At 35.8% G+C, this 22,944-nt stretch overlaps 3 protein-coding genes and 1 long non-coding RNA gene across 4 annotated transcripts; 3 read left to right on the top strand and 1 right to left on the bottom strand.

The window, feature by feature from the left end:
• Positions 1–2,293: 2,293 nt before the first annotated feature.
• On the top strand, positions 2,294–5,002 carry LOC124445991. Its single transcript, XM_046996779.1, has 3 exons — positions 2,294–2,439; positions 3,114–4,578; positions 4,710–5,002. The coding sequence occupies exons 1-3, from the start codon at positions 2,433–2,435 to the stop codon at positions 4,873–4,875; spliced, it is 1,638 nt and encodes a 545-aa protein (XP_046852735.1). The 5' UTR covers positions 2,294–2,432; the 3' UTR covers positions 4,876–5,002.
• A 466-nt stretch (positions 5,003–5,468) lies between these two features.
• On the top strand, positions 5,469–5,912 carry LOC124445993. The gene is made up of 2 exons (XR_006948316.1): positions 5,469–5,604; positions 5,729–5,912. It is a non-coding gene; the product is annotated as an uncharacterized LOC124445993 (long non-coding RNA).
• Positions 5,913–10,165: 4,253 nt separating this feature from the next.
• Positions 10,166–13,602, top strand: LOC124445112 (substance-P receptor-like). Its single transcript, XM_046995820.1, has 3 exons — positions 10,166–10,495; positions 11,879–12,425; positions 12,831–13,602. Exons 1-3 carry the CDS (start codon positions 10,171–10,173, stop codon positions 12,991–12,993), a joined length of 1,035 nt encoding a protein of 344 aa, XP_046851776.1. The 5' UTR covers positions 10,166–10,170; the 3' UTR covers positions 12,994–13,602.
• Positions 13,603–17,794: 4,192 nt separating this feature from the next.
• LOC124446135 lies at positions 17,795–22,503 on the bottom strand. The gene is made up of 3 exons (XM_046996949.1): positions 22,310–22,503; positions 20,034–20,170; positions 17,795–18,099 (listed from the first exon to the last, which is right to left on the bottom strand). The coding sequence occupies exons 1-3, from the start codon at positions 22,385–22,387 to the stop codon at positions 18,072–18,074; spliced, it is 243 nt and encodes an 80-aa protein (XP_046852905.1). The 5' UTR covers positions 22,388–22,503; the 3' UTR covers positions 17,795–18,071.
• Positions 22,504–22,944: the final 441 nt, after the last annotated feature.

Genomic DNA, 22,944 nt, shown 5'->3' with positions numbered 1-22,944 from the left:
CGCTTCATATGAACTAGCAATTTTCCGCTAATTATTTACTTATTTATTTTAAATGACGTGTGAATGAACGGTTAATAATTCTCTTATTTACAATTAATAATTTATTGAAGCTCACATGCATGCGATACTTGTTGAAATGTTTAGAATAAATAATGTTAACTTTTTAACAAGTGTCGATTGTTTAGTGTCTAACTAAAATACATTTTGACAATCGTAATTTTCTGAAGTTATATCCATAGATTTGACTGCCTTGCGGCAATGATGAAGTAAAAAATGATTTAAGAGGGTATGTTTGCTTGGGCAACGCATATTCATAGGGGGTTATATGTTGTAAATATAAGCAGGAAATCAGCGTATCGAAACTGATCTTATTATCATATCGTTGTCATGAAGACAAGTCACACTTGTATATCGAGCATCAATATTGAAATAAACATCATTGTGTGTGGACATCATTCTAGAAAACTGATTTTCACGATTTGCACATCTTATTGTAGTCTTGGTCGTAAAAATAAAACTGTTTGAAGTTTTGATCAAAGCCGAAAAGCAAGTTCTAAATCCAACTTTGAGGTTGCAGCAACGCCACATTGTCGTCAAAAAGGAGTGACGGCTTCACAAGTAAGGAAATCCCGCTTTTGAATAACCTTTCGTTCCTTAAAAATTTAAACACACTATTTACACAAACATGCTTTGCAAAAGATAAGACATATCTATAGAATTTCGCTCCCATGATAAAATACATTTTCAATACCAGTGTTTGGTACTTTGTTGTGTATATTACCCGAGAAACATGAAATTATACTATTTTACAATTATTACAAAAAGTAATCAGATATAAAATATGGCTTATATCAAACGCTAAGCTATTTTGCCAGCTAAAGTAGTGATTTTTCATGGTTTAAACATATTTTAAATACTTCTCCTGTACGTTGCTGCCTATGTTCATCACGAAAAGAACTCCCTTGGGCAGTGTGACAATAAAAACATCAAACCGATGCACCAAACAAGACACGTTATACAAAGTGCGTAAAAGCTATTTTTGACTTGCCCTCCAACTCTGTTTGTTGTTTGATACACAATAATCAATAATCAGTTCTATATGCTGTTGTGAGCACCAGCCAACATGGGCGAACGATATTGTTTTGCGACTGCCAAAGGTTGATTGTATGTCCGGAAAGTCGATAATTATACACATATTTAACAAAGACGACAAAGTTTGTTTGTGCGAGTTATATTTGCCGTTCATGAATCGTGAACCATGATTTTAATTTGTATGTTGTTATCTTGTTTTATTTGTTTTGCGCTTGTCGACAACTTTTCAGAGCCAGTAGCTAAACAAAAGTCGATAAACAAAAAACACTGTTTGCGTGATAATTGTTTACTAAGGACTACTATACTTGGGTAAAATTAGATAAAATCTTAGTTGCCGATGATGTACGATTTGCCGTGCGAAAAAGAGAAATTGTCATGTTGTCAACTACACCAGTTTTAGAAGATTTATCGTTATTGCTTTGAGTGAACAGCAAAATATTTGGATCGATAGAAAGTTTTAACTGTATTACACAATTGCCTTACATAACACGATTACACAACACAATTAAGCCTGAAAATGCACAAGGTCAAAGCTTTACTCTTTTGGGATCTTTTCTCCAAAACAAAAAATTAGTAATGTTTCAGTGCCAGAGATGGATATTTTTTTTGATATCTTGAGCAACCGTCAAACTACATTGCAGTGATTTATCAATAAATACTTTCGACAAAATAATGCATGATGGGTGGTAATTTAACGTTTGCTGACTTTATACAGAAGCAAATGGAAAATTAACAACGCGCGCGCGCGCAAGAAAGAGCAAATGGTGCAATGAAGCTGGAAGAAATTGATGAATCTTCTCTTTGTCATGTTTTGACGAGTTAATTCACATTACCCACCATGCATCATTGAGTTTTTTGAATCTCTGGAAAATAAATGTCGCCTTCATGCTCATGTTTTGACAGATATTAGACAAAAACTAATCTTCATTGAAAACTGGATCAAGTTATATATAACATCGGACACACATGTACACTTCTCTAGCTAGCTACGTCACCGAACGTGTGTTATGTGGGAATAAATATGAATTTGCATGATTCTCTGTTTGTTGCCCCAGACCTATAAATGATTTTTCAATATCTATCACACATGCAATTGACTTCGTCAGCAGTCGGTAAACGCATCGGAACAATATCGGCAATACTTAACGATGTAAAAACAATATCAATACTTTTGAAGTGTCCTTCTGTTGGTAAAACGGAAAATAGTCAATCGGTTGACAAAACGAAAGAAGGTTGGTTTGGTTTGCTTCAAGGAGTAAATATTAAAGTCGCTATTTCAACGATTCATTTTGAAGGGCAAACTTTGTAGCAAACTTTTGTCACATGCAATCTTCTGGCTAATGTTAGGTAAGTCACAAGCATGTTAATACACCAAGAAATGACCGGTTTTCGTGTGTAAAGACTAACAATAAAAGGCGTATGAAAATAGTAGATGCCGATACGTACAAAGAAATTCCATCCACTGCTTGTTGATGATTTATTGATGAAAGTAGGGAGAAAACGGAAAAGAGAAATGCCAGTACACATTGCTCCCACATTTTCATGCATTTAAACTAATAAAGCGCTTACCACTATGCATTGTTGTCAATTGAGCAGGTTATAAATCAGAAGCTCTTATTCAAGTCATGTCTCAAACGTCAGACTTATATTTTTTGAACGCTATGCTTCCAAAATGTAAAACTCTGCAAAATTTGCAGTTGATCTTAGTAGTTGTTATTTGCTTTTGTAAGTTACGCCGCTACAAAACCTGCGTCATATCCGGCATAGACATTGGTTATTCACAGCAAATTTCTCGACGAAAATTCTCGTTGAATGTTCAGGGTTGGTGGACTTTGATGGGATTTTTTTATTCTCTATCGAGAAAGTGTAAAAAAGCCATACATTGGAAGTCCGTCATGTCTTGCATTGGAAGTCAGTGCCTAATAGTTAAAATAGACATTTGACACGCCGTCTTGACTCTTCATGCTGATGTAATTAAGGTATAACAGGACTGTTGACGTCTTTATTTGTCATTTTTTCAGGTCGTTTTTTCAGATCAACTTCATACCTCTATATGAATCGATCTGCTCAATTTGCACCGTCAAATATGACCACTACAGAAGTTAGTGACTTATTCTACCCTGTCATAAAAAACGTAAGAAGTCTAACAATGCCGGGTTACAGCAACGAGGAATATTCATATGGAGCATGTCTCCGATCAAAGAAATTCAGTAATGCAAGTTTTGCTACTAATCGAGCTGAAACAAAGACGAATAGTGAGGCAAAACAGCCAGTTTTTCCGAGGAGTCGCCAAGATCACTTAAGTAGCTTTTCCTTTGATAAAGAACGATCAAATCGCATAATTAATGCTACGTATCGCAAATCTTACGCGTACAAAATCTGGAATGACGGATCTAGAGATTGTTTTCCGTACACCACTCCTGTTAAGCAAACAACAATGCAGCTACACGAACAAACACTACAGACAAACGCCTTTGAAGCATTCAGTCGCACCCGTAATGATGATTGGCAAATCACGAGTGGAAAAACAAAATCCCAAAAGGATAGGGAAGAGTTTCTGCCACTAAATAACAGGATAAGCTATCATACATCAGTGTATAACTCAAATAACGCTGCAAGAGATTGTAAGGAACACTACTTTATTCAGAGTTTTCCTAAACAGAACTATTCACAAAAAATGCCATCGAGTAAGAAATCCGTTTCGACTTCGGTTATTCGTGCCGCTCAATCGGCGAAAGCCACGTGGACATCGTCTTCCAAGGAGCTTCTGGCGAAGGCTAATGCTGATCTTGACAGGTATTTGGAACAAAAACAGATGTTGGCATTTCAGGAAAGCAATTCTTCCCATATGAAACCGGCAACAAATTTACACGTGTCGCTAAACAGAGCAAACCCAGCTCAGAAGCTTTGTCATCATAGGTTAGAAAGTAACTGTCAAAGAACTATTGGTGCAAATGTTGCTGTGCTCGAGAACACTTGCGTTAACAATACCTTTAACCACGTGTCGTGCATGAAATTTCAATCGTATGATTCAAATGTGGTTAATAGCAATGTTCCAAACATTGTCCAGCAAAGACATCGACAGTGTTCAACGCGTGCTAAGATGAAAAACCAAAGATCGATTAACAAGATAAGTACCTCTACGGTTTTAAAAAGATACTTGGCAAAAAAAAATGGATACCAAATGCTTAAGTCTGTTCCAGCCCTTCACAAAGGCGTAAACCAAACAGGAGGCGACGCTTTTGGCGAGAAAGGTCTTGAATGTGAAAGAAAAAATGAAACGAGACCAGCAACAGTGCTGACGAGAATCAACGAAAACGACGCTGCAACATTTGCAGAAGGAATAAACAACCTAAACTCTGAATACTTTCCGATCGAGACACTCGTGAAAATGGCAGTCAAGGAGTCAAGTACGGATACAAATTATCAAGGATTGTCAACGACGACGCGCATCAAAGACAAAGTGAATGAAATTGATCGTGCAAGGTAAGGATTTTGCATACGTTAATACAGAAGAGTTTTTGTATAGAAATCTTTCGCTTGACAACATTTTAGAAACTCGTGCTAATTATGGGATTTTCAATCATTATCAAAACCAGTTTCAATCTCATTTTCAGATTGTTACTGAGAGAGTTATTTGATGTAACATTAGAATGTACGCAAGACGATGAAATGGAGATGTCTGTGTTGGCTTCCAGCTCATTTGGCCGCAAGAACATTCTTAATCATTTAAGACTTATTGACAGATATTTTTATGAGTTGCAAAAAAAATTGATGAGTTAGTTTTCCGTATGTGAAATACCATTGGCTACAGCAGTTTGGTGTCCTGAAGTTTGAGTGCAATTTTGCAAAATATTACAGTAAGAAAGAAAAAGAAAATTAAAAAAGATATATAGTTCACTTTCTATCATTTGCTTTTGTCTGTGTTTTTTTTCTATGGCAAATCGCTTAGAACTCTGGTCCAACATCAAGTAAAGTTTTTGTATAATATATCTATTCTGACTGAACGTTTAAATCGCCAGTAAGCATCGATTAAAAGTCCCTATACCAATGAAACATCTTATTTAGGCTTTTCTATCATTTACAAAAGTTTAAAAGTCGCCATGCTGCCAAGATAGCTGATTATTTAAGAAATATCTAAGATGTTTACTGTGTTTGTACACCCTTCTGCAAACCAAGGAGACCTTTGGGAGATTCTAAGACAGAATCAGTACTAAGGAGGTCGACGGTTCACACGTCCTAGAGAGTTTGTACAGTGTCTTCGAAAAGCAACAGAGCAAAAACAGTTGGTAGTACGGCCAAAATTCTTTTTGTATCAAGTGCAAATACTACAAAAGTCGGTCCCAGGATGTAGATCCCATTTTTTTTGAAACTAACTGCGCCCCTGACACGTGATTTACAGAAACATTAAACTGTACCACGGAATGACTATCAATGACGTTTATTATGGAACAAAAAAGACGGCAAGATTCAATTTGTGGCGATGCAATGAATGTGCTCTGTGGCTATGAAGTATGAACTCTTTAATTGGATTTTGAAAACACTAAATTTTTGGAGAAACTTACATTCCTAACTACTCAATTCTTTGAATTTTATTCTTTAGTAATTGTAACCAATAATTTTCTTTTGAATTAAGGTATTATGAATATAAAATTGGGTAGATGATTGCGGTCTGCTGCCCGTGACTGTTGCACGTGCCAGGCAATGGTTATTTTTTGACAAGGGAGAAAGAAAAGAACATCTGTTATGCTATATATATAGAGACTTTCGTGAACGGAATTTCACAACAAAAGAAATAAAGTTATTTTGATTTATTGAAATCGAAACTTTTTATTTTGACCTACGCCATGCGAACAATTAAACAATAAATGAAATCAAATGTCTTATTTGAAGCTGGGAATCTACATATTATCAAGTAAAAAATTCAAACCGCTTAATAAATGCACATGAAGACAAAATTCTAGCTACTAACGCAATCTTAGACAAAAAGCAATTAAGACACTAAAAGTTTGGATGTTGTATTGGATGATGGATTGAACTTAATTCTTATTTTTTGCTGATAAAAACAGTTCTTTGTCTACTTGGTTGGACTTTGTAATACAACTTATCACGAGAGGACTCATTTCTATACTGAGATTGATAGAGAAAAATTGAATGTCTATAAAGTGCAATAAATGTAAAAAAGTGAGTTGCATTTAACATTCACAAGCGACAGAAATTCTTCCGACAAAATGAAAAAGAAAACAACGAGTTGGATTTTGCACTTATTGATGAGGTTACGTAAACCTTTTTCAGTTAATTCTATGGTAACGAGTAAGTGACTGGAACGTAGCTTTACTGAATATTATAACAGTTCAAACGTTCGTCATCTTTTCATCTTTCCAAAGACGACAAAAAACAGGCGACTGATTGTTGACATGGTACAATTTGGCAAACATGAACTGCCGTATAAGACACTGTGAAGCTGGCGTGATAAGAAATCCCCGACCTTTTCTGCCATTTTTAAAAGCAAAACTTACAAGGCAAAAATAAATTTCCTCGAGAGCAAAAATTTTCAGCAAAATCTTGACGATTTTTAGTTTGACAAAGTTAAAGGATCTTTCTTTAGACCAAATAGCAGTGTAGTTATTACAATTGCTTATCACAAAACAGAGCAGGTGATTTGTTTATTTATCATCATTTAAAGTTCGACTAGCCCTGACTCGAATGATAACAATGGTAATTGGTTTTGTCGCAAGTGGCAAGTGCTATATTGCACCCTCTAAAGCCCAAAAACACTAAAAAGCAAAATATATATAGACTTTCTGGTATTCTTTCTAAGGGTATTTTTTATATAAATGGATGTTCATGTAATTATTGAAGCAGTCTGATGCTAACTATGCAGAATGCTAGTCTCTCAACTTGAAAGTAAAACTGGAAGAACGTAGCATTTACTTTAAAACAATTTAAACACCTAGCTTTTGGTCAGTATCAATGTCAATAAATACTCTTTGGGGGAAAGTACCCGCCTGTGCGCCAGAAGTACTTCACTTACGGTGCCATAAAGTATTTTTAAAGGTTATCTAAGTCGATTACGGAGAATGTTCTTGAAACTGTCGAAATGTGACTTTCAAGAAATAGAACCGGACAAATTCACTCTTTCGACAGATGGAGACAAAGCACGGCTTCGATCTGCATGAGCCATGACAAAGCAAAGTGAAAAAAGAAGTTCAATTGGTACATCAAATCAAATTAGAGCTCATTTAGAGCTTCACAGTTAAATGGCTTGAGTACATAGGGCATTACGGCTATTGCGATGCTGATGCTGGGGTCACAGGCCTGACAATCTGAGAATTCTGGCGCTCACGAGAATCGGTAGAGCGAAATGGGGTCATTTTCATTTTTCAACAGGTAGGTGAAAGAGGGAGAAATTTTAAATACACCTCACTGAAACGAAGAACGCTGGAAGATGGAAAACTGGTTTGTGTGTTTCGTCCAGTGCAGCAAAGCGTCTATGAAACAGAAATTTTGCTATTTAAATTATATCTTCCTTTGAGAAAACTTTTAAAAAACAATGTACTTTCTAAAACAGTTCATGCATTTCCCTTTTCATGCCCAATATATTGAAGTTTTCACTATCTCCAATTTATACAAGTAGCGACGTCATACACAGTAAAAAGAAATGGGCCATTTTAGCCCCATGAGGTCGTTTTGGATGTTGAAATTGCTAGCCGTATTGGATAAGAATAAGGGCTAAAACAGACAAAAGAGCCGTTTTGGCACCATAACGGTTGTTTTTGCTCTACAATTGGTGCCAAATTGGTTCGAGAGCAACTTGATGACTGCATCGAATCGGGTGACTTAATACAAATATGGCGGCCAACTATTCCATGATGCACGCGCGTTTCGATTGCTATGTTCACTATGATAACGGCCGAAGATGTCTATGACATTGCAGGAAAGCTAATATTCTATTATCATTCTAAGTAAAGAGTTTTTGAAGACGACCATTTGCTTTGTTTGTTATGGTTTTGAAAGTGATTCAATTGTCGTAGGAGTGAACGGCAGATAACAAAATATGTCAGGTATTGTCTAGTATGAATGAATTTTTTGCATTTTAGCAGTTTTAATTGCTTTTGAACGAACTAAATCACATATTATGACAAAGATCTGATATTTTAGTTGTCAAAAAATTTTTGTAAGATTTTTTGTTGTACCCATTTGACATTATTTAGCTGTTTTTTTTCAGTATAAATTCAAGATGTACTTAGCTATATATTTTCTAAATGAACAGCAAAATATTTATTTATTTTATATATACGCCTTGTTATTTAAGTCTTTGCTCATGAATCTTGTTGTTTGCTGTAACTCAGCTTCAATACTGAATATTGCCCCTATACTGATTCTGAACAAAGAAAAACACATTGAAGAATGTTATAGTGCGGTGTTTGAAATTAAATGAAGATATGATCTTCGCACTTTGCTGGACAATTTAAGTAATTGTCTCATGAACCTGAAAAAATTCAGGTGACTCAACGGGATTCGAACCCATGAACCCATGAACCCATTCGCACTGCACCGGCACCGCAGAGGTCATGGGTTCGAATCCCGTTGAGTTACCTGAATTTTTTCAGGTTCATGAGACAATTGCTTAAATTGCCCAGCAAAGGGCGAAGATCATATCTTCATTTAAGAAAAACACATTGTTACATATGCTTCAATCATTCTGGTCAACAAAAGCCTATTTTTAGAAATAGCTATAGTAATGACTCGCCACATAGTTTCAAATATCCTTTAGTTTCCAGACAATTTTCCATTGAAAGGCAACATTTCATGCCATTAATACTTCACAATAAAAGGAACGACTTCTGCCCTGATGAAGTTACATATCAGCAAATATACCTTTTTGCAATATGTAATTTGACGTCACTGGTCGTCGTCGGACATTATCTCAATATCTTACAAATTAAAAGAGTCATGCAGAAACGAATTTAGAAACAAAAATAGAAAGCCGTGCATTGTCACTTTAAAAGTTCTGTTCGATGAAAATATAACTCAAAAAGGAAAATTTTTGTTTCGTAGCCATTTTAAACGCAAAACAAATAGAATATATATGCTCTAAGGATGAGCATTTGACGATACGAACTATTTGAGGGTAAAAAACCAACGAAGCACCTTCTACCTGTGAAAATAAGCAGTACCATTAACTCAGCTTAATTTTACGAATGATTTCACGGTCAACAGGGAAGTCAGGACTTAAGTCTACCGCTGGCTTTTACCATTCTGAGTACGTCTGTAAGTACAGCTGTTCAGCTGTTCAATTTGTTTCAGTGAAAAGTCCTCATTCACCGCCACTGTTCCTTTATGACCTCAAAGGCACGAGCGAGAAAGGATAGGAAGGCGTGTGACTAGGCAATCATTACACGCGTGTGATCACATGTAAGATCATATTTTAATATAACAGCAACAAATGACGAGTAAAGGTTCCGGAAGAAAAGGTTTTACAGAATTTTTCACTGTTATTAAAGGTATTTCGAATCTCAGGGATTTTACAACTCATCATAATCGAGTATCATTTCATACCACTGTCATCTATGCGGCGGTATTTTTGGAAGTGAAGTTACTGAGCCAATCGAAATTTGCAAAAATACAGGGAGTAAAATCGTCATACTGACATTTTTATCATTTGTCTCGTTGAAAATGACTAATTTTATTAATGCAGATTGCATTGGGGGACAATAAGAACAGTTCTCTATGTGAACAACGATTTGCATGAAAACAGAAAATTAGGATTAAATTGAAAATCAGCCCACTTGAATCATATCATTAAATGTGCACCTGTCATAAGGCCATTTTAATGCAGCTTTCTGCCTGCCGTTGACTGTATGAAATTGCAGAAATGCGTATATAGTGATTGTGGAAAGCTGACTGAACGCAAACTACATTAGTTGTTTGGACAAACAAGCCAAAAACTTCTCAAGCACTTTATGATGGTTTGAATATAATTTATAAAAATATATTTATTTTCAATGATATGCCATTAATATATAATTTATATGTTAGTTCTTTATACTATAGACGGAGTACTCGGGATCTAACATGGCCGATCCACCTGTCCTGCAAACAACAAATAAACATCAAGTATCACAATTTCCAACGCCTCAGAAGACATCGACATCCATGTCAAATAATTCTTGCGCATACGACAAAGTCTTCAACGAGCCGGCGTTTCTTTTTGTTTACGTTGTAATATTTGTACTGTCGGTTGTTTTGAACAGCATCGTTTGTTGGGTGGTAAAGAAGAATCCATTGATGCAAACAAACACGAATTACTTGCTTGTCAATTTGGCCATTGCCGACATTCTAGCAACCGTGCTGTCGATTTTTCACGTCGTTGATTATTTGACAATCGATTTGCACTTAGGTACGTATGATACATTCTTGCTTGCTATACTAGCCATGCAGTTATGCTTTCTGCCTCCGTTTCCCATGGTTCTACGATACCCAAATCACCTAATGTTGCACGAAGCTTATAATGTAACCAGTATAGTAACAAATCAAGCCTATTGATTCTGTATCTTCCTAAGGTGTATGAACTTTAAAGTCAAAGCACATATCGATGATACTTTTTTCTTCACCAAGAAATTACATAAATCACGATTTTATGATTTGAAACGGGTTTTAAACGACTTTGCAATTTAAACTGCACAAGAGAAGAAAAACTTTTGACTTGTACAAGATAAAAGAAGTGACAAAACAGTTATTTAAAATATTTCTTTATCTTGTTTTTGAGATCATTCTTTCGAAAACTATACAATTAATTCATAAGGCTCTCCAAAGTCGTGTTTAATTACGCAAAAATGAAATAAAGTTGTCGTTTCATGTAAGGCAATCATTTACAAATTTAAAATAGGTTATATCCAACTAGCGGGAGAAAAACACAATTTACCATTTTGCTATTAATGGCATAAAGACCTTCAACAACCGCTACATCGCGTCAAGGATGCTTCGCACATAATTAAAAATGCCCCAAGCAATAACACATTAGCATAATTCTATCTTTTTATTTATGCATGCGAAGCGATATATTTTGGTTTCCAGCAATTTGATTGGCTGCCTCAGCAGGCAGCTTTTTACGATATCTTGCCCGTGGGCCAAAAGTGATATTTTTGCAATGTATTTTTTTGCAAAGTGAAATGTTAATTTTTAAAATTGATTTAAAAGTGATGTAAATTGTTGAACGAGTAGGCAAGGTGTATTAAGATGAAAGTTATCGTAGCAAGAATAAATTTTACTATGCAGACGAATCAAAGTTTGTAGAAAGCAATCCAATTTTAGTCTGAACATCAAGTTGCATCGGCCATTTTACAGCGCGAATTTCTTCATTAAAAATGAAAAAATAAATTTGTTATATACCCTTTACGTCGGTCCGTACTTAACAATATTTTCACTAGGCCTCAAAAGCGTCCCTCGGCTTTCAGCCCTCGGGCAGCTTTTGCAACCTCTTAAAAACATTTTTCCGTACGGACCTCCCTGCAGGTAAATAACATATATATATATATCTAAAGGCAAAGGGTTTGCATCGTAGAGATCCAATTATGTTGCTGCATGATAAGTGTGCTAGCGAAATGAATCACGCGAATGAGAACAGACTATACAATGCTCAGCTGACGTGATGTGTAACTGGTCTTTCGGGGCACGGAATCGTGACTGTTGCAGTGAAAATACTGCATGTAGAAACTGCTTCACATAGATACAACTTACGGATACTACATAATGACATACTTCTTCCTAAAAAATTTTTTAGGAAACATAGCTTGTAAGTTTCGCGGGAGTTTGGTTTACATTTGCCACGGGGCAAGCGTGTTCACACTGACGGCCGTGGCTCACGAGCGATATCACGCTATCTGTAAACCGCTGCTGAATCATGGAAGATCGATCCCTGTAAAACGGATCATAATGCAGACATGGCTGCTGGCTATTCTTATACATATCCCAGCAATGGTGTTCTGCGGTACGCAGAAATATCAGCACAAACAGGCGAGCTGCATGTGCTTTGAGCGATTTCCATCGAGAGGCGTCGCGCAGGCGTACGCCATTTCAAGGTATCTCATGGTCTACGTGTTACCATTAATCTTAGTTATAAACCGATACCTCGCCGTCGTACTAAATCTACGAAAACAAAGCTCGAGCAGCGTTGCAGCAAATCAAACGGGATGCAGGTCGATAAAAAAGAAGAAGCATGCCGTAAAGATGTTGATTACATCATCCGTGTTCTTTTTCATTGCTTGGACACCGTTCTACACATCGTATCTTTTAAGAGATACTGGAGTGGAGAAGAAGGCAGTGTATAGGTAAATATGATGAAAGTAATTGAGGTATAAGGGTGAAGTTAGGGTTGAAACTAAACTATCCAAGCTCGGTGAAGAGTCTAGCTACATCACATTTTGCCGACTCTTAGGGTTTGCAGGACGAAGGAATTTGTTCAAAAACTTGTCAAGAACTTCAAACACGCTTTTTAAAATATTTTTAGACAAATCATCAAAATAAAAACGAAAGAACATATTTTATGAATCGAAAACGAATTCAATCAGATTTCTGTCTGTGTGATAAATACTATTATCTATATAAAGTGCATGCATGCATCTAATTTACTGTAGGAGAAAATTCTCACATAAATATGCATATACACAGGCAATAAACTAAGTATGCTTGAATGAAATATCACGATTTTTCATTTCCTTTATTGCATTTTCTAGCTTTGTTTGGTATCTTTCGATGTTGTTGGCACTTGCTAATTGTGCATACAATCCAGTCATCTACTGCCTGTTGGGGAAGAACTTCCGCAAAGGTTTCAACGCTGTCATTTTTAGTTGCTGCCGTCAAAACAAGTGCGATAAAGTTAGTGAACAGCAGGCCTGATTGGGCAGCCATTATTTTGAGCTCAACATGCTTGGAAAGAGAGCGCCGTCTATAACAAAAGTGATTTTTTTTACCATTGTCGGGACTAGACTGTGCGATATAGGGGTGAAAACATGTTAAAAGTTAGCTACGTGTATGGTAACGACAGGCCTTCAACTCTGTCATAAACACGTTTTCCGAAAACAATAAATTAAACTAATCAACGCGTTGTAACAGGGGGGTTAGTAAATCAAAACTCGAGTTACTTGACAAGACAGAAAAGCTGATGTAAATAATCCGAAGATTAATGTCATAATTTTTAACACGAAATCGTTGCTTTCCAGAACTAATTCAACACATTTTCCAAACTTAAAAATTGTCATGGAGCAAGCATTTAATGATCTCGGAACATACATATACTGTGATACTTAGTAAAAACATGAGAATGCACATGACTTGTGTTATATTTTTGAACTGTGCAGATGGCAAGGGTATTTAGTGTCATATCCGTCTCGTGAGCGCACAAACAATTTGCAGATGATAGTATTTCCGATACTTAACTGGATCTTCAAATGATCCATTAACGTACGTTTAATGTCAATGTTGAATTAAAATGATTAGTCTGAATTACAAGTGCTATTACCTTTTTTTAAAAGATGTTAACACGAAAAGAATTGCATGGAAAACCATTTAAAACAACAAACGGAACAAGCGATATATTGTCTTTACTACTTTTAACTATACGAGGGAAAAAACAAAACAAACTCCAATTCTTTCCAGCTCAATAAATCCATCAAACTGTTTTTAGTAGAATCATACTAGTATTCTACTACAAATGCTTTAATTTTATTAGCTACTCTTCTCGCTAGCTAAGTTTTAAAAGGTGGCAAGTAGCAAAGCAATATAAATAGCGAATAACGAAACAACGTGGGTTTTTACTCGTGTTCTACTCAAATTTTAGGCAATAAACTTCATTGTTTCCTTCAAAGAGAATTCTAAAGAGCACTTAAGTTGTCACTAAATACGATGTTAGGATATTTAAAGGTAAAACAAAAAACTATTCAATTAAAATAGCTAAACATGCATTGAGCAAGATTCAACGCCAGAATTGAGCTGACAAGATTGCGATTCTGAAAGCTAGTTACGAAAAAAAATGCTAAAACGGCTAGATAATGGTCAAGATGCAAAGGAAGCTAGACTTCCCGCGTGATATTTCTAACTTCCCTAAGTGTTAGAAAAGAATCGACGATAAGCACTTTAATATCAAATCGCTCAAGTTTTAGAACAAAGCCAATAAACGCCCATATACATTTTCATTAAATTTCACGTTAGGTAGGCGTGCACGTGATGTTTTGAGCTTTGCTCCAGCTGTCCAGCCTCCATAAGAAGCAATTTATACACTTAAATACATCACTACTGGAAACGTTGATGTGTTAATTAAACATCAATTAAGTTTGAAGTAAATGCTAGAAATAATGAGTATTGTGGCCCAACTGAACAGAGCCTCGATTGAGTCAAGATTCAACCTAATGCATGTTGGCAATAATTGACTTCACAGTACTCTAGCGTTTCTGGAGAATGGCTTTTGTCACATATTGAACTGGATTGACCGATAATTAGTGAGATGTATGACAAAAGTAATTACATTGCTAAAATAGGACACTGGCAGATTTATAACTGTCAAGATAACGAATAAATCATCGACTAAGCTGTCAAGTAAAATTTATTAAAAATATAACGAGCATTGCAGTGAAGAAACTGCAAAATTGAAAATTGTTAGTATGCCTTTACAAGATGGAGCAACTTAAAGGTGAGATTCGTTATTCACTACACACTATGCATGCCTACTACATGTTCCTAAAGCATATCGTATGATTGGAATGCAAAGTGAAAACAAGCAAAAATGATAAGGGCATCTGTAAATAAAACATGGTATTCTCTCTCCCCCACAAAAGACATTATTTATTACGGGGGGATTATCAAAAACTGCAAGCCTTTGAAATGAAGCGACTAAATTTACATGTTTTGGATTGGCAATTGATTATTGTACTCAAATGCTTTTACAACTTTTTGGGGACCAATTCAGTAAGGTAGCAAACCTGCAGATTTACTCCAGCCCTGCAAGGATTACCATTATTCATTTCTTTAGGAAACTATATTATTTGCATAGCGGGAGTAAAAAGTCTGTCTGGCAACCCTACTGGATCAATTGCAGCTGATCATAAAAATTATAAACGTCGGGTGATTTCAAAGGGTTGCAGATTTTCTTACATACACCCTGCAGAAATTATTTATATGTTTGTAAAACGCAATTGAAATTATTTAATTGTTCATAAACTGCTGTTGACACGTGACTACACATAAGACATTTTAATAAATTGTGTTTTTAAAAATTTGAAGATGTAATAATGGTGACTCAAAAACCTACTCATTTTTGAAACCAGTCGACGTTTAAATTTTGAATGATTTATGGAATAATAGATCTCCAAGGAGACGTAAAACGCAATTGAAATGAATTACATGCTTGAAATTTGCAATGAACAGATCAATTTGAAAACAAGTCTAATACAGCGAACGGAAGAACGAGGTTATGTATCATTTAGAAGAACGACTGCGGACTGCCCTACACGAGCGTGGCCGTCACGTGCATCGTCCACGTTCTACGAACTTCGCTCTTATCAGTGCAGAAGTGAATCGCAGCAGCGACGTTGGAGTGGTTAGGGATCTTCATCTACTAATTGTCACCGTTAGCCAAGATGTCAGTAAAAACACGAATAAAATGTTGATGAGGATTTTTGATCGAGTCGAGTATACAGGATGTATAAAAAACTGCAACCTTTTGAAACCAACCGACAGTTACTCGCAATCAGTAAGAAACTCCTTTCAACTGCGCTTACGCTTCCTTGAGAAGCAACCACAGCAAAACCGTGCAAATAGGTAAACATCGGGTTATTTCAAAGTGTTGCAGTTTTTTGATGCACCCAAAATTAGATCATTAACTGAAAGTGCGTTGTAGGCATTGGCGTATAGCTGGGGGCATCATAAATCATTTCATGCATTGAGCTCGTTCATATCAACATATTAAAGGTTTTCCTGCATGCCTTCTTTCAAAACTTGCATGCAAGACAAAAAACATGGTGCGAATATTTTCTAAAGTTGAGTTTCCCTTAAGGTACTACAGCACATCCGATGTCTTTTGTATATTTACATTTCAATCAATGGTCAATCAGTCCGTTTAGAGATTTGACGACTTTGCGTTGTAGACTTTCTACGAAGCACGCAATGTGCAAGAAGGAAATGAAGTCAAAAAACATCAACAGATTACCCTAAATAAATTTTTCACTCGGAAAGAAAAATTTTAACTCCGTCCCCCATTTTTAGCAAAACAAATCAACAATTCAGACAAACTGAGTTTTCTGCGCAAACTTTCAACTCTCTTCACTAACTTCGGTTGTAGTACTACCTGACTGCCCTTAAAACCGTTACCCCTCTACTTCATTTTACGTCAATTCCTTACATGCTCACCCCCTAAATTTTTTATCACCCCCATGCTTGTCATTTTTGTAGAATGAACAAATAATATCCTATTCTCCTTTGTTTTCTTAAATACAAGATCCTGAATCGCATGCATACTTTCATGTTCACATCCTACCTTTACAATACATTAGTCAACTGTTGAGCGGCACTTAGATTGTGCCATCCATGACAAGCATTTAGGAAAATAGAATCTTAAGGCAAGTCGTATGAAACAGACTTACAGTTTCTAGCGCAATACGATCTCTCAAGAATGCAGCTATATCGGCTATGAAAAGCTACTTGAAAGAAGCAACGTGAAGAAGTACTCGCAGATTTCAGGAAGTGACTGCAGAAAAGAATGTTTTCTTTTTACGAAATAACAATATTCCGTGATGTTGAAAAACCCACAGAAGATTCATTAGCCTATATTTATACATGCACGCATTAGTATTTTCTATTGAAATCATTGTTATTATGAATTAAAGCATATGAATATGTGGCTTGCCGAGTTTTGCTATCCCAAGGAGAGAGAGGGGTTAAGCATTGTTGCTAGTATTGTCTAAAAGCATTGGACCAAATCTGCAGACGAGCTAAACGTAAACCAGACAAGTCATCTATTTGAATATGGGCTCCACAAATATCAGTCTTCCACGGCGCCTGTGTAATACACGTAAACAAAGAAACGAAATATTGCCTCATTTACTCAGGCACCAAGTTCTAGTAATTGTGACGAAGCGAAGTAGTTCTAGGATTTCATCAAATTGTTGTTACATTCGACCATAGGGGCGTCTGAAGGACAATAAAAGGGGGAGGGGGCATCCTAGCATTTATGAGTACAACCAATTTGGCACTAGTATTATGTTTTCTGCATATTGTGTATGCATTAGGTAAAATTGGAAAATCAAAGTATAAACATTATATCACGTCAAACAAGGCATTTCCTATTTTTTACATAAGTTTTCGTACACGCATGCTAGAAGAAAACACGAGATCATACACGCAAGCTAGAAAAAAACACGAGAATCTGATGTAAATTAAACGAAGCCATCACTTTCACGTAGGAAAATAAAAATGGGTTCTCTTAGAACCGTTTTCTGTCTCAACAGATACGTATGTTTTAAATTTAAAATAAAAACCTTTCGTAAACAATCTCTTCCATAGAAATTCATCTATTTCAATGCAAAATGAGGGGAGTTCGGCTCCCACTGCACACCTCCCACTTTCCGTGACACTAATGCATTCGAGCAGCGAAAATCTAACCAAATGGCGAAAATCTAACGAAATGTATGTATACCTGAGACGAAAATAGCTCTGCCGAAAGAAAGTGTATTAAAAACGAATGATATTCCTCAGTTAAAATTACATATTTTCCATATGATTTTTCTTTTGTGTGACTGTGGATTTGTTATTCCAATTTGACTCAACGTAAATAGTTCGCGAATGTGTTAACGATATCGCTAACGTATCTTCGCATGAAGGCAGGTGGATGTTCCACAGAAACTCTTTAAAATTAATTTGGCAAATAATAGACATGAAATTTGTACAAAGGATATCTTCCAGGCCAAGACACCAAGGCCATTACGTCATAATTTTCTAGCGGGCTTTGACGACCTAAAGTATACGCACAAACACAAACAGGATGTAAGATATATGTAATGTACCGAAAGCTATAATCAGTGGCAAAAACATTTGCATTGTAGCATAGAAGTAAAAAACGGGAGGGTTTCGATACTAGTTGTAACAGTATGCCTTGGAGCGTAACCAAGACAAAAAAACTGCATTCGAGTGTTTGTGAAACGAAAATTTTGCCGTTTAAATTAGGCTTTCATTTAACAGATATTTGAAAAAGTTTTTTCTCGGTTACTCAAATAGTGACGTCATATTGCAAAATAAGTGAAAGTCGCCGCAAAATTTTAAGTATTATTAAATTTATGGATGAAATGCTTAGGCAGAACTTAACACCATTAACACACGAAGGAAGCTTTGCCTTACTGAAGTAACACATACAGCAAATAATAACTACATGACTGTGTAAACTGGACATATGAAAAACCTCTACATCACGGGAATGAAAAGAGTTATGCATGAAGCGTTCAAGAAAGTCTACTGGCAAAATGGTAAAATTTTCGTTTCAAAAGTACACTTTAATTCAAACACAACATCACTTGTTGATAATAAACGTAAAAAAAAAGACACAAGACGCAAGATCATACGTACGACAAATAATTCATAAGAATTTAAAAATTAGAATTGTTTGTGGAATGTAATAAAATTCTTCTGCAGGAAATACATCATTTCCAAATAAACATAAAACGAGATGCCTATCACACGTTGACTCAGGCTGCTCGAGAAAAGTGTTCGGTTAAATTTTCATATTACAGCACTGCTCAGAAGTTAGTTATCACTGCGTTCGCGTTCCATTTGCGTTCCATTTGTGTTTCGACGCGGCCGGAACGCGTCCCGAACGCGTTCCAAGAAAATTAGGGGACAAGTTCTGAACGCGCTCCAATTGTTCAAAAAAACTGGTATAACATGGAAATTTCCAAAATTGAACACTTGTATAGAAGGTATAAATGATGATTACCGATCAATGATCGGATGCGGCCAACAACGCGTTTTGATACGCGTTCCACCTTAAGCCGAACGCAATTGGAACGCAACTGAAACGCATTTTTGAATGCGTTCGGAACGCGTTTTCGGTAAACTTACTTCCGAGCAGTACTGTACAACGCAATTTATGGCAACGCAATAAAAGAAAAATATCACTCATTTGCCATAGCTTAGCCAGCCGACAACTCTGCTTAGCGTATAATCCAGGGCATTATCATTATTCGTGTAATTGCAAATCTATCTTTTTTTCACTGCGACACAACACAGAAAAATTTACATAGCGGGACTAAACATTTGCGCTAGCTTCGCCACAGGCTAACATCATGTTTACGCATTAACTAGAACCATTATCTGAAAATAATCGGTAAAAATCCTAGCCTATATTATGCACAATAAAATATAGGTTAAAGATTACATTCACGGATTGTATATATGGCATGATTAGGATCGTCGTCTCGTTGCTGTCGTGCATTTCAAGGACATACAGCGCAAACAAAGCTGGGATCCAAAAAATAATATTTACTGCACTTTGGTTATGAATTGAATGAAACAAAACACAAGCATTTTCAATAAAAAATAAACAAACTAAGAGCTCTGTACTTCCCTAAACGCACGCAGCGCAGACTACCATCAACTGTAAAACACACGCCTTAATCACGAATCAAATGTACGCTGAATAAATTACATATGTAACAACTAACCAAAACAAACAATGGTTCCAATCCTTTTGACATGAAGCTTATGAGACAATTCAAATCATTTGAGTCATTCTCATCAGCATTTTATCATATTCAAAGCATCCCAATATGTAGTACAATTAAAAACTGTTAATTGAACTTTTTCAACCTACCCCCCTTCTTCCCACACTCTAGCCCTCTATGTACGGGCTGAATTCCACGTGAATATGGAATAAAAGAAACATAATTTCTACTTACCAAAACGAAAAAATTCGACCAGGCAATCTTATGCAATATTTCATAATGTTTTGTCGTCTTAGAATTATACTCTTGTTGTCTGTTATCCTTTTGTTGAACTCGCAAAATCTCCTGTACACTCTTGGAAATCCATAATACTAAAACCAATAGAAAATACTATCAATGAAAGACAGACCTTTTTACTAATTAATTAATAATGAGGTAAAACGGCAAAAACATGCCTGGCATTGTGATGCAAAGTTGTATGCAAGATAAGATGCAGAATATCAAAGAATTGAAGACGTAAATTGGCTCAATTTTACAATTAGGGATACAGTGGCATAGCCAGCTGGCAAATTTGGTTGTGCTACATAAATTTCAGATCATTAGCATTATTCATTTCTTTAGAAATCTACTGTCATTACAGTGAGTGTTCAAACAAATAATATTTACTATTTACATTTACTATTTAATATTTAATATTTACATAGCCTGAATTTGCATGGCTGGCTATGCCACTGCACGACACAGGGCAATTATACAATAAATATATGACATTTCTGCTGTAATTCTGTTAGTATTCCTGTCTCCAAACATTGACAATAATTAAGACCTAATAAAGTAGAGAAATTTATTTTAGGTATCTTAGGGTAGCTTAATCTAAAAGCATATGGTGTTTTATAGTTTTTCACTATCTTTCTCAGAATTACAAAGGCAATTGTGAAGAATGCACTACATATGTAACCCAGAAAGACAGACTTTTACTTTTGAGCTCCTTTTAATAAATCCAAATGGTGAATTTTGATAGGGGAAAGTAATGAAACTTGTATGGAATACCAACTAAATCAAGTACTTCTAATTCAAACTAAATTAAACATACAAATGGTACTATAAATTATCCACACAGTTTGAACATTTACCATGCGGGATATTTTTCAGAAAATTCCCAATAAGGAAATTCTTGATGAGGATACTTATGAAACATGATCACAGGAGATCCCTCAAAATAAGTCAAAGAAAGTATGCTACTCTTCATTGTCCCTCATCAGAAAGTAATTCTAACTAATGCTTTAATTCAGAAATAACCATTAGCCAGCCAGTTTTTACTGTCACGATACAAATATCAAATAATTTTGTGTTTATTTGGTGTAAAAATATCGAATGGAAATGAAAAAATGAGCACCAATGTTCCTGAACAATTTTCAATGGGTGAGTAAAAGTTGGTTTGGGCACTGGTAATATTGCAAGCATTACATGTTTGTAGATGAAGATTGTCCAGGTTAGTAGAGTCCTGAGAAGGACTGTTGTTGTTGTATTTGACTGACATTTTGACAACCGTAGTGGTAGTCATCTTCGGAGCCAAATGAGGAGTAAAAGTCACGTTAGCTGTATTTGTTATCAGGTATGTCATTGTATTGTGTGTACAGGAGCCTGAACAAATCACAGCAATTACCGGCACCTTACAAATGACTTATTCACAATAAAAACAAACAAGCAACTAAATGCATTACAGTTTACACTAATCCACAATGACAATACACAATTGACAACCACACATTTCCTGTACACACAATACAATGATGTAAGAACCAGATAACAAATACGGCTAACTTGATATTTTCTCCTCATTTGACTCTGAAGATGACTACAACAACAGTCCTTCTTGGGACTCTACTAACCTGGACAATCTACATCTACAACCATGTAATGATACTCCCGGGTTCAAACCATTTACTTTATTGCAGACTTTCTAGAAATGAGAGTTTTCATTAAAGGCTTTGCGAGAGAACATTTCTGGGAACTGGATCTACAATAGTACTTAGGAATGAAACCTTTAAATTCTTAGTATGGTTAAAATCAAATAAGTGCATCATATTTAATCAGCTCACATAGGATCACAATGCATAATGAATAAATATACAAATAATTTGAAATTCTTATTGATCAATATAGAAGTCCCTGTACTTGCATTTGTAAACTGTTCTATTTTACAAATATCTGAATGGAAAATCATGTAGATTTATGCTTCTATATTGCGCTTTTTGGCCAATCAACGCCTGAAAAAAAACACAGTTTCTCATTTATGTAATAATTAACTTGCGTAATCAATTAGAAGCCATTTCATAATTTCAAGAAGTTTCAAAAGTAGTTCCATGAATATAAATAAATAGACAAATACTAACTAATCCAGGCAAATCGCACAACACAGCAGCTACACTAAACACAAAACAAACATAAGCTAACTTGTCTAAGCACATGTTTCATTCGAATGTATCCAGAATAGTTACACCACTAACCCGAACTACAGCGTAAGCCGACGCTTTCTTTGCCAATGCTAATGCAATGATAGCTGCAACCTTATCCATAACAAACATAGCTGATGCACTAATTTTTCCAGAGTAGAACCATGGATAAAAAAATGAAAAGAGGACGTAAAGTAGAAAAAATCAATATTAATACCAAACATAAATAGTTTTGGCGACGATTAAAGTTGAGCCCGCAGTTTTCTTACGAAATGCGGATACTTCAAGTGATCTATGTGAAACGTTTTCTTTGTCGGTGTCACAGTGATATGAATATATCCCCATACTTAAACCACTAGGGTTTTGGGCATGGCATCCCCAGCAAATATAGCTGCCGTGTTTTCAGTATCCAAACCCGGCCACCCAACGTCAGCCAAAGTTCACAAATCACTAGTGATATAGGATTCGGTTTCCGTTACTACGCTGGTTTCAGGGGTCTCCCTACAGTGGATTTCCACTGACGTAGAGAGATCTACAACACCTCACAAAACACTGAGTAACGCTGAGTAATATTATTAGTAAAGACATAATTACAAGGCAGTTTTGCAAAAATTCATTATATATATGCTACTAAATGTTAATTTCAGTTAACCATGATAAATAATCATCAACACAAGAGAGTTAAACCA

This window comes from Xenia sp. Carnegie-2017, unplaced genomic scaffold (genome assembly GCF_021976095.1).
Source record: "Xenia sp. Carnegie-2017 unplaced genomic scaffold, XeniaSp_v1 HiC_scaffold_22, whole genome shotgun sequence".
Lineage (NCBI taxonomy): Eukaryota > Metazoa > Cnidaria > Anthozoa > Malacalcyonacea > Xeniidae > Xenia > Xenia sp. Carnegie-2017.
The sequence above is the reverse complement of the archived record's forward strand: the minus strand, read 5'-3'. Positions and strand labels throughout refer to the sequence as shown.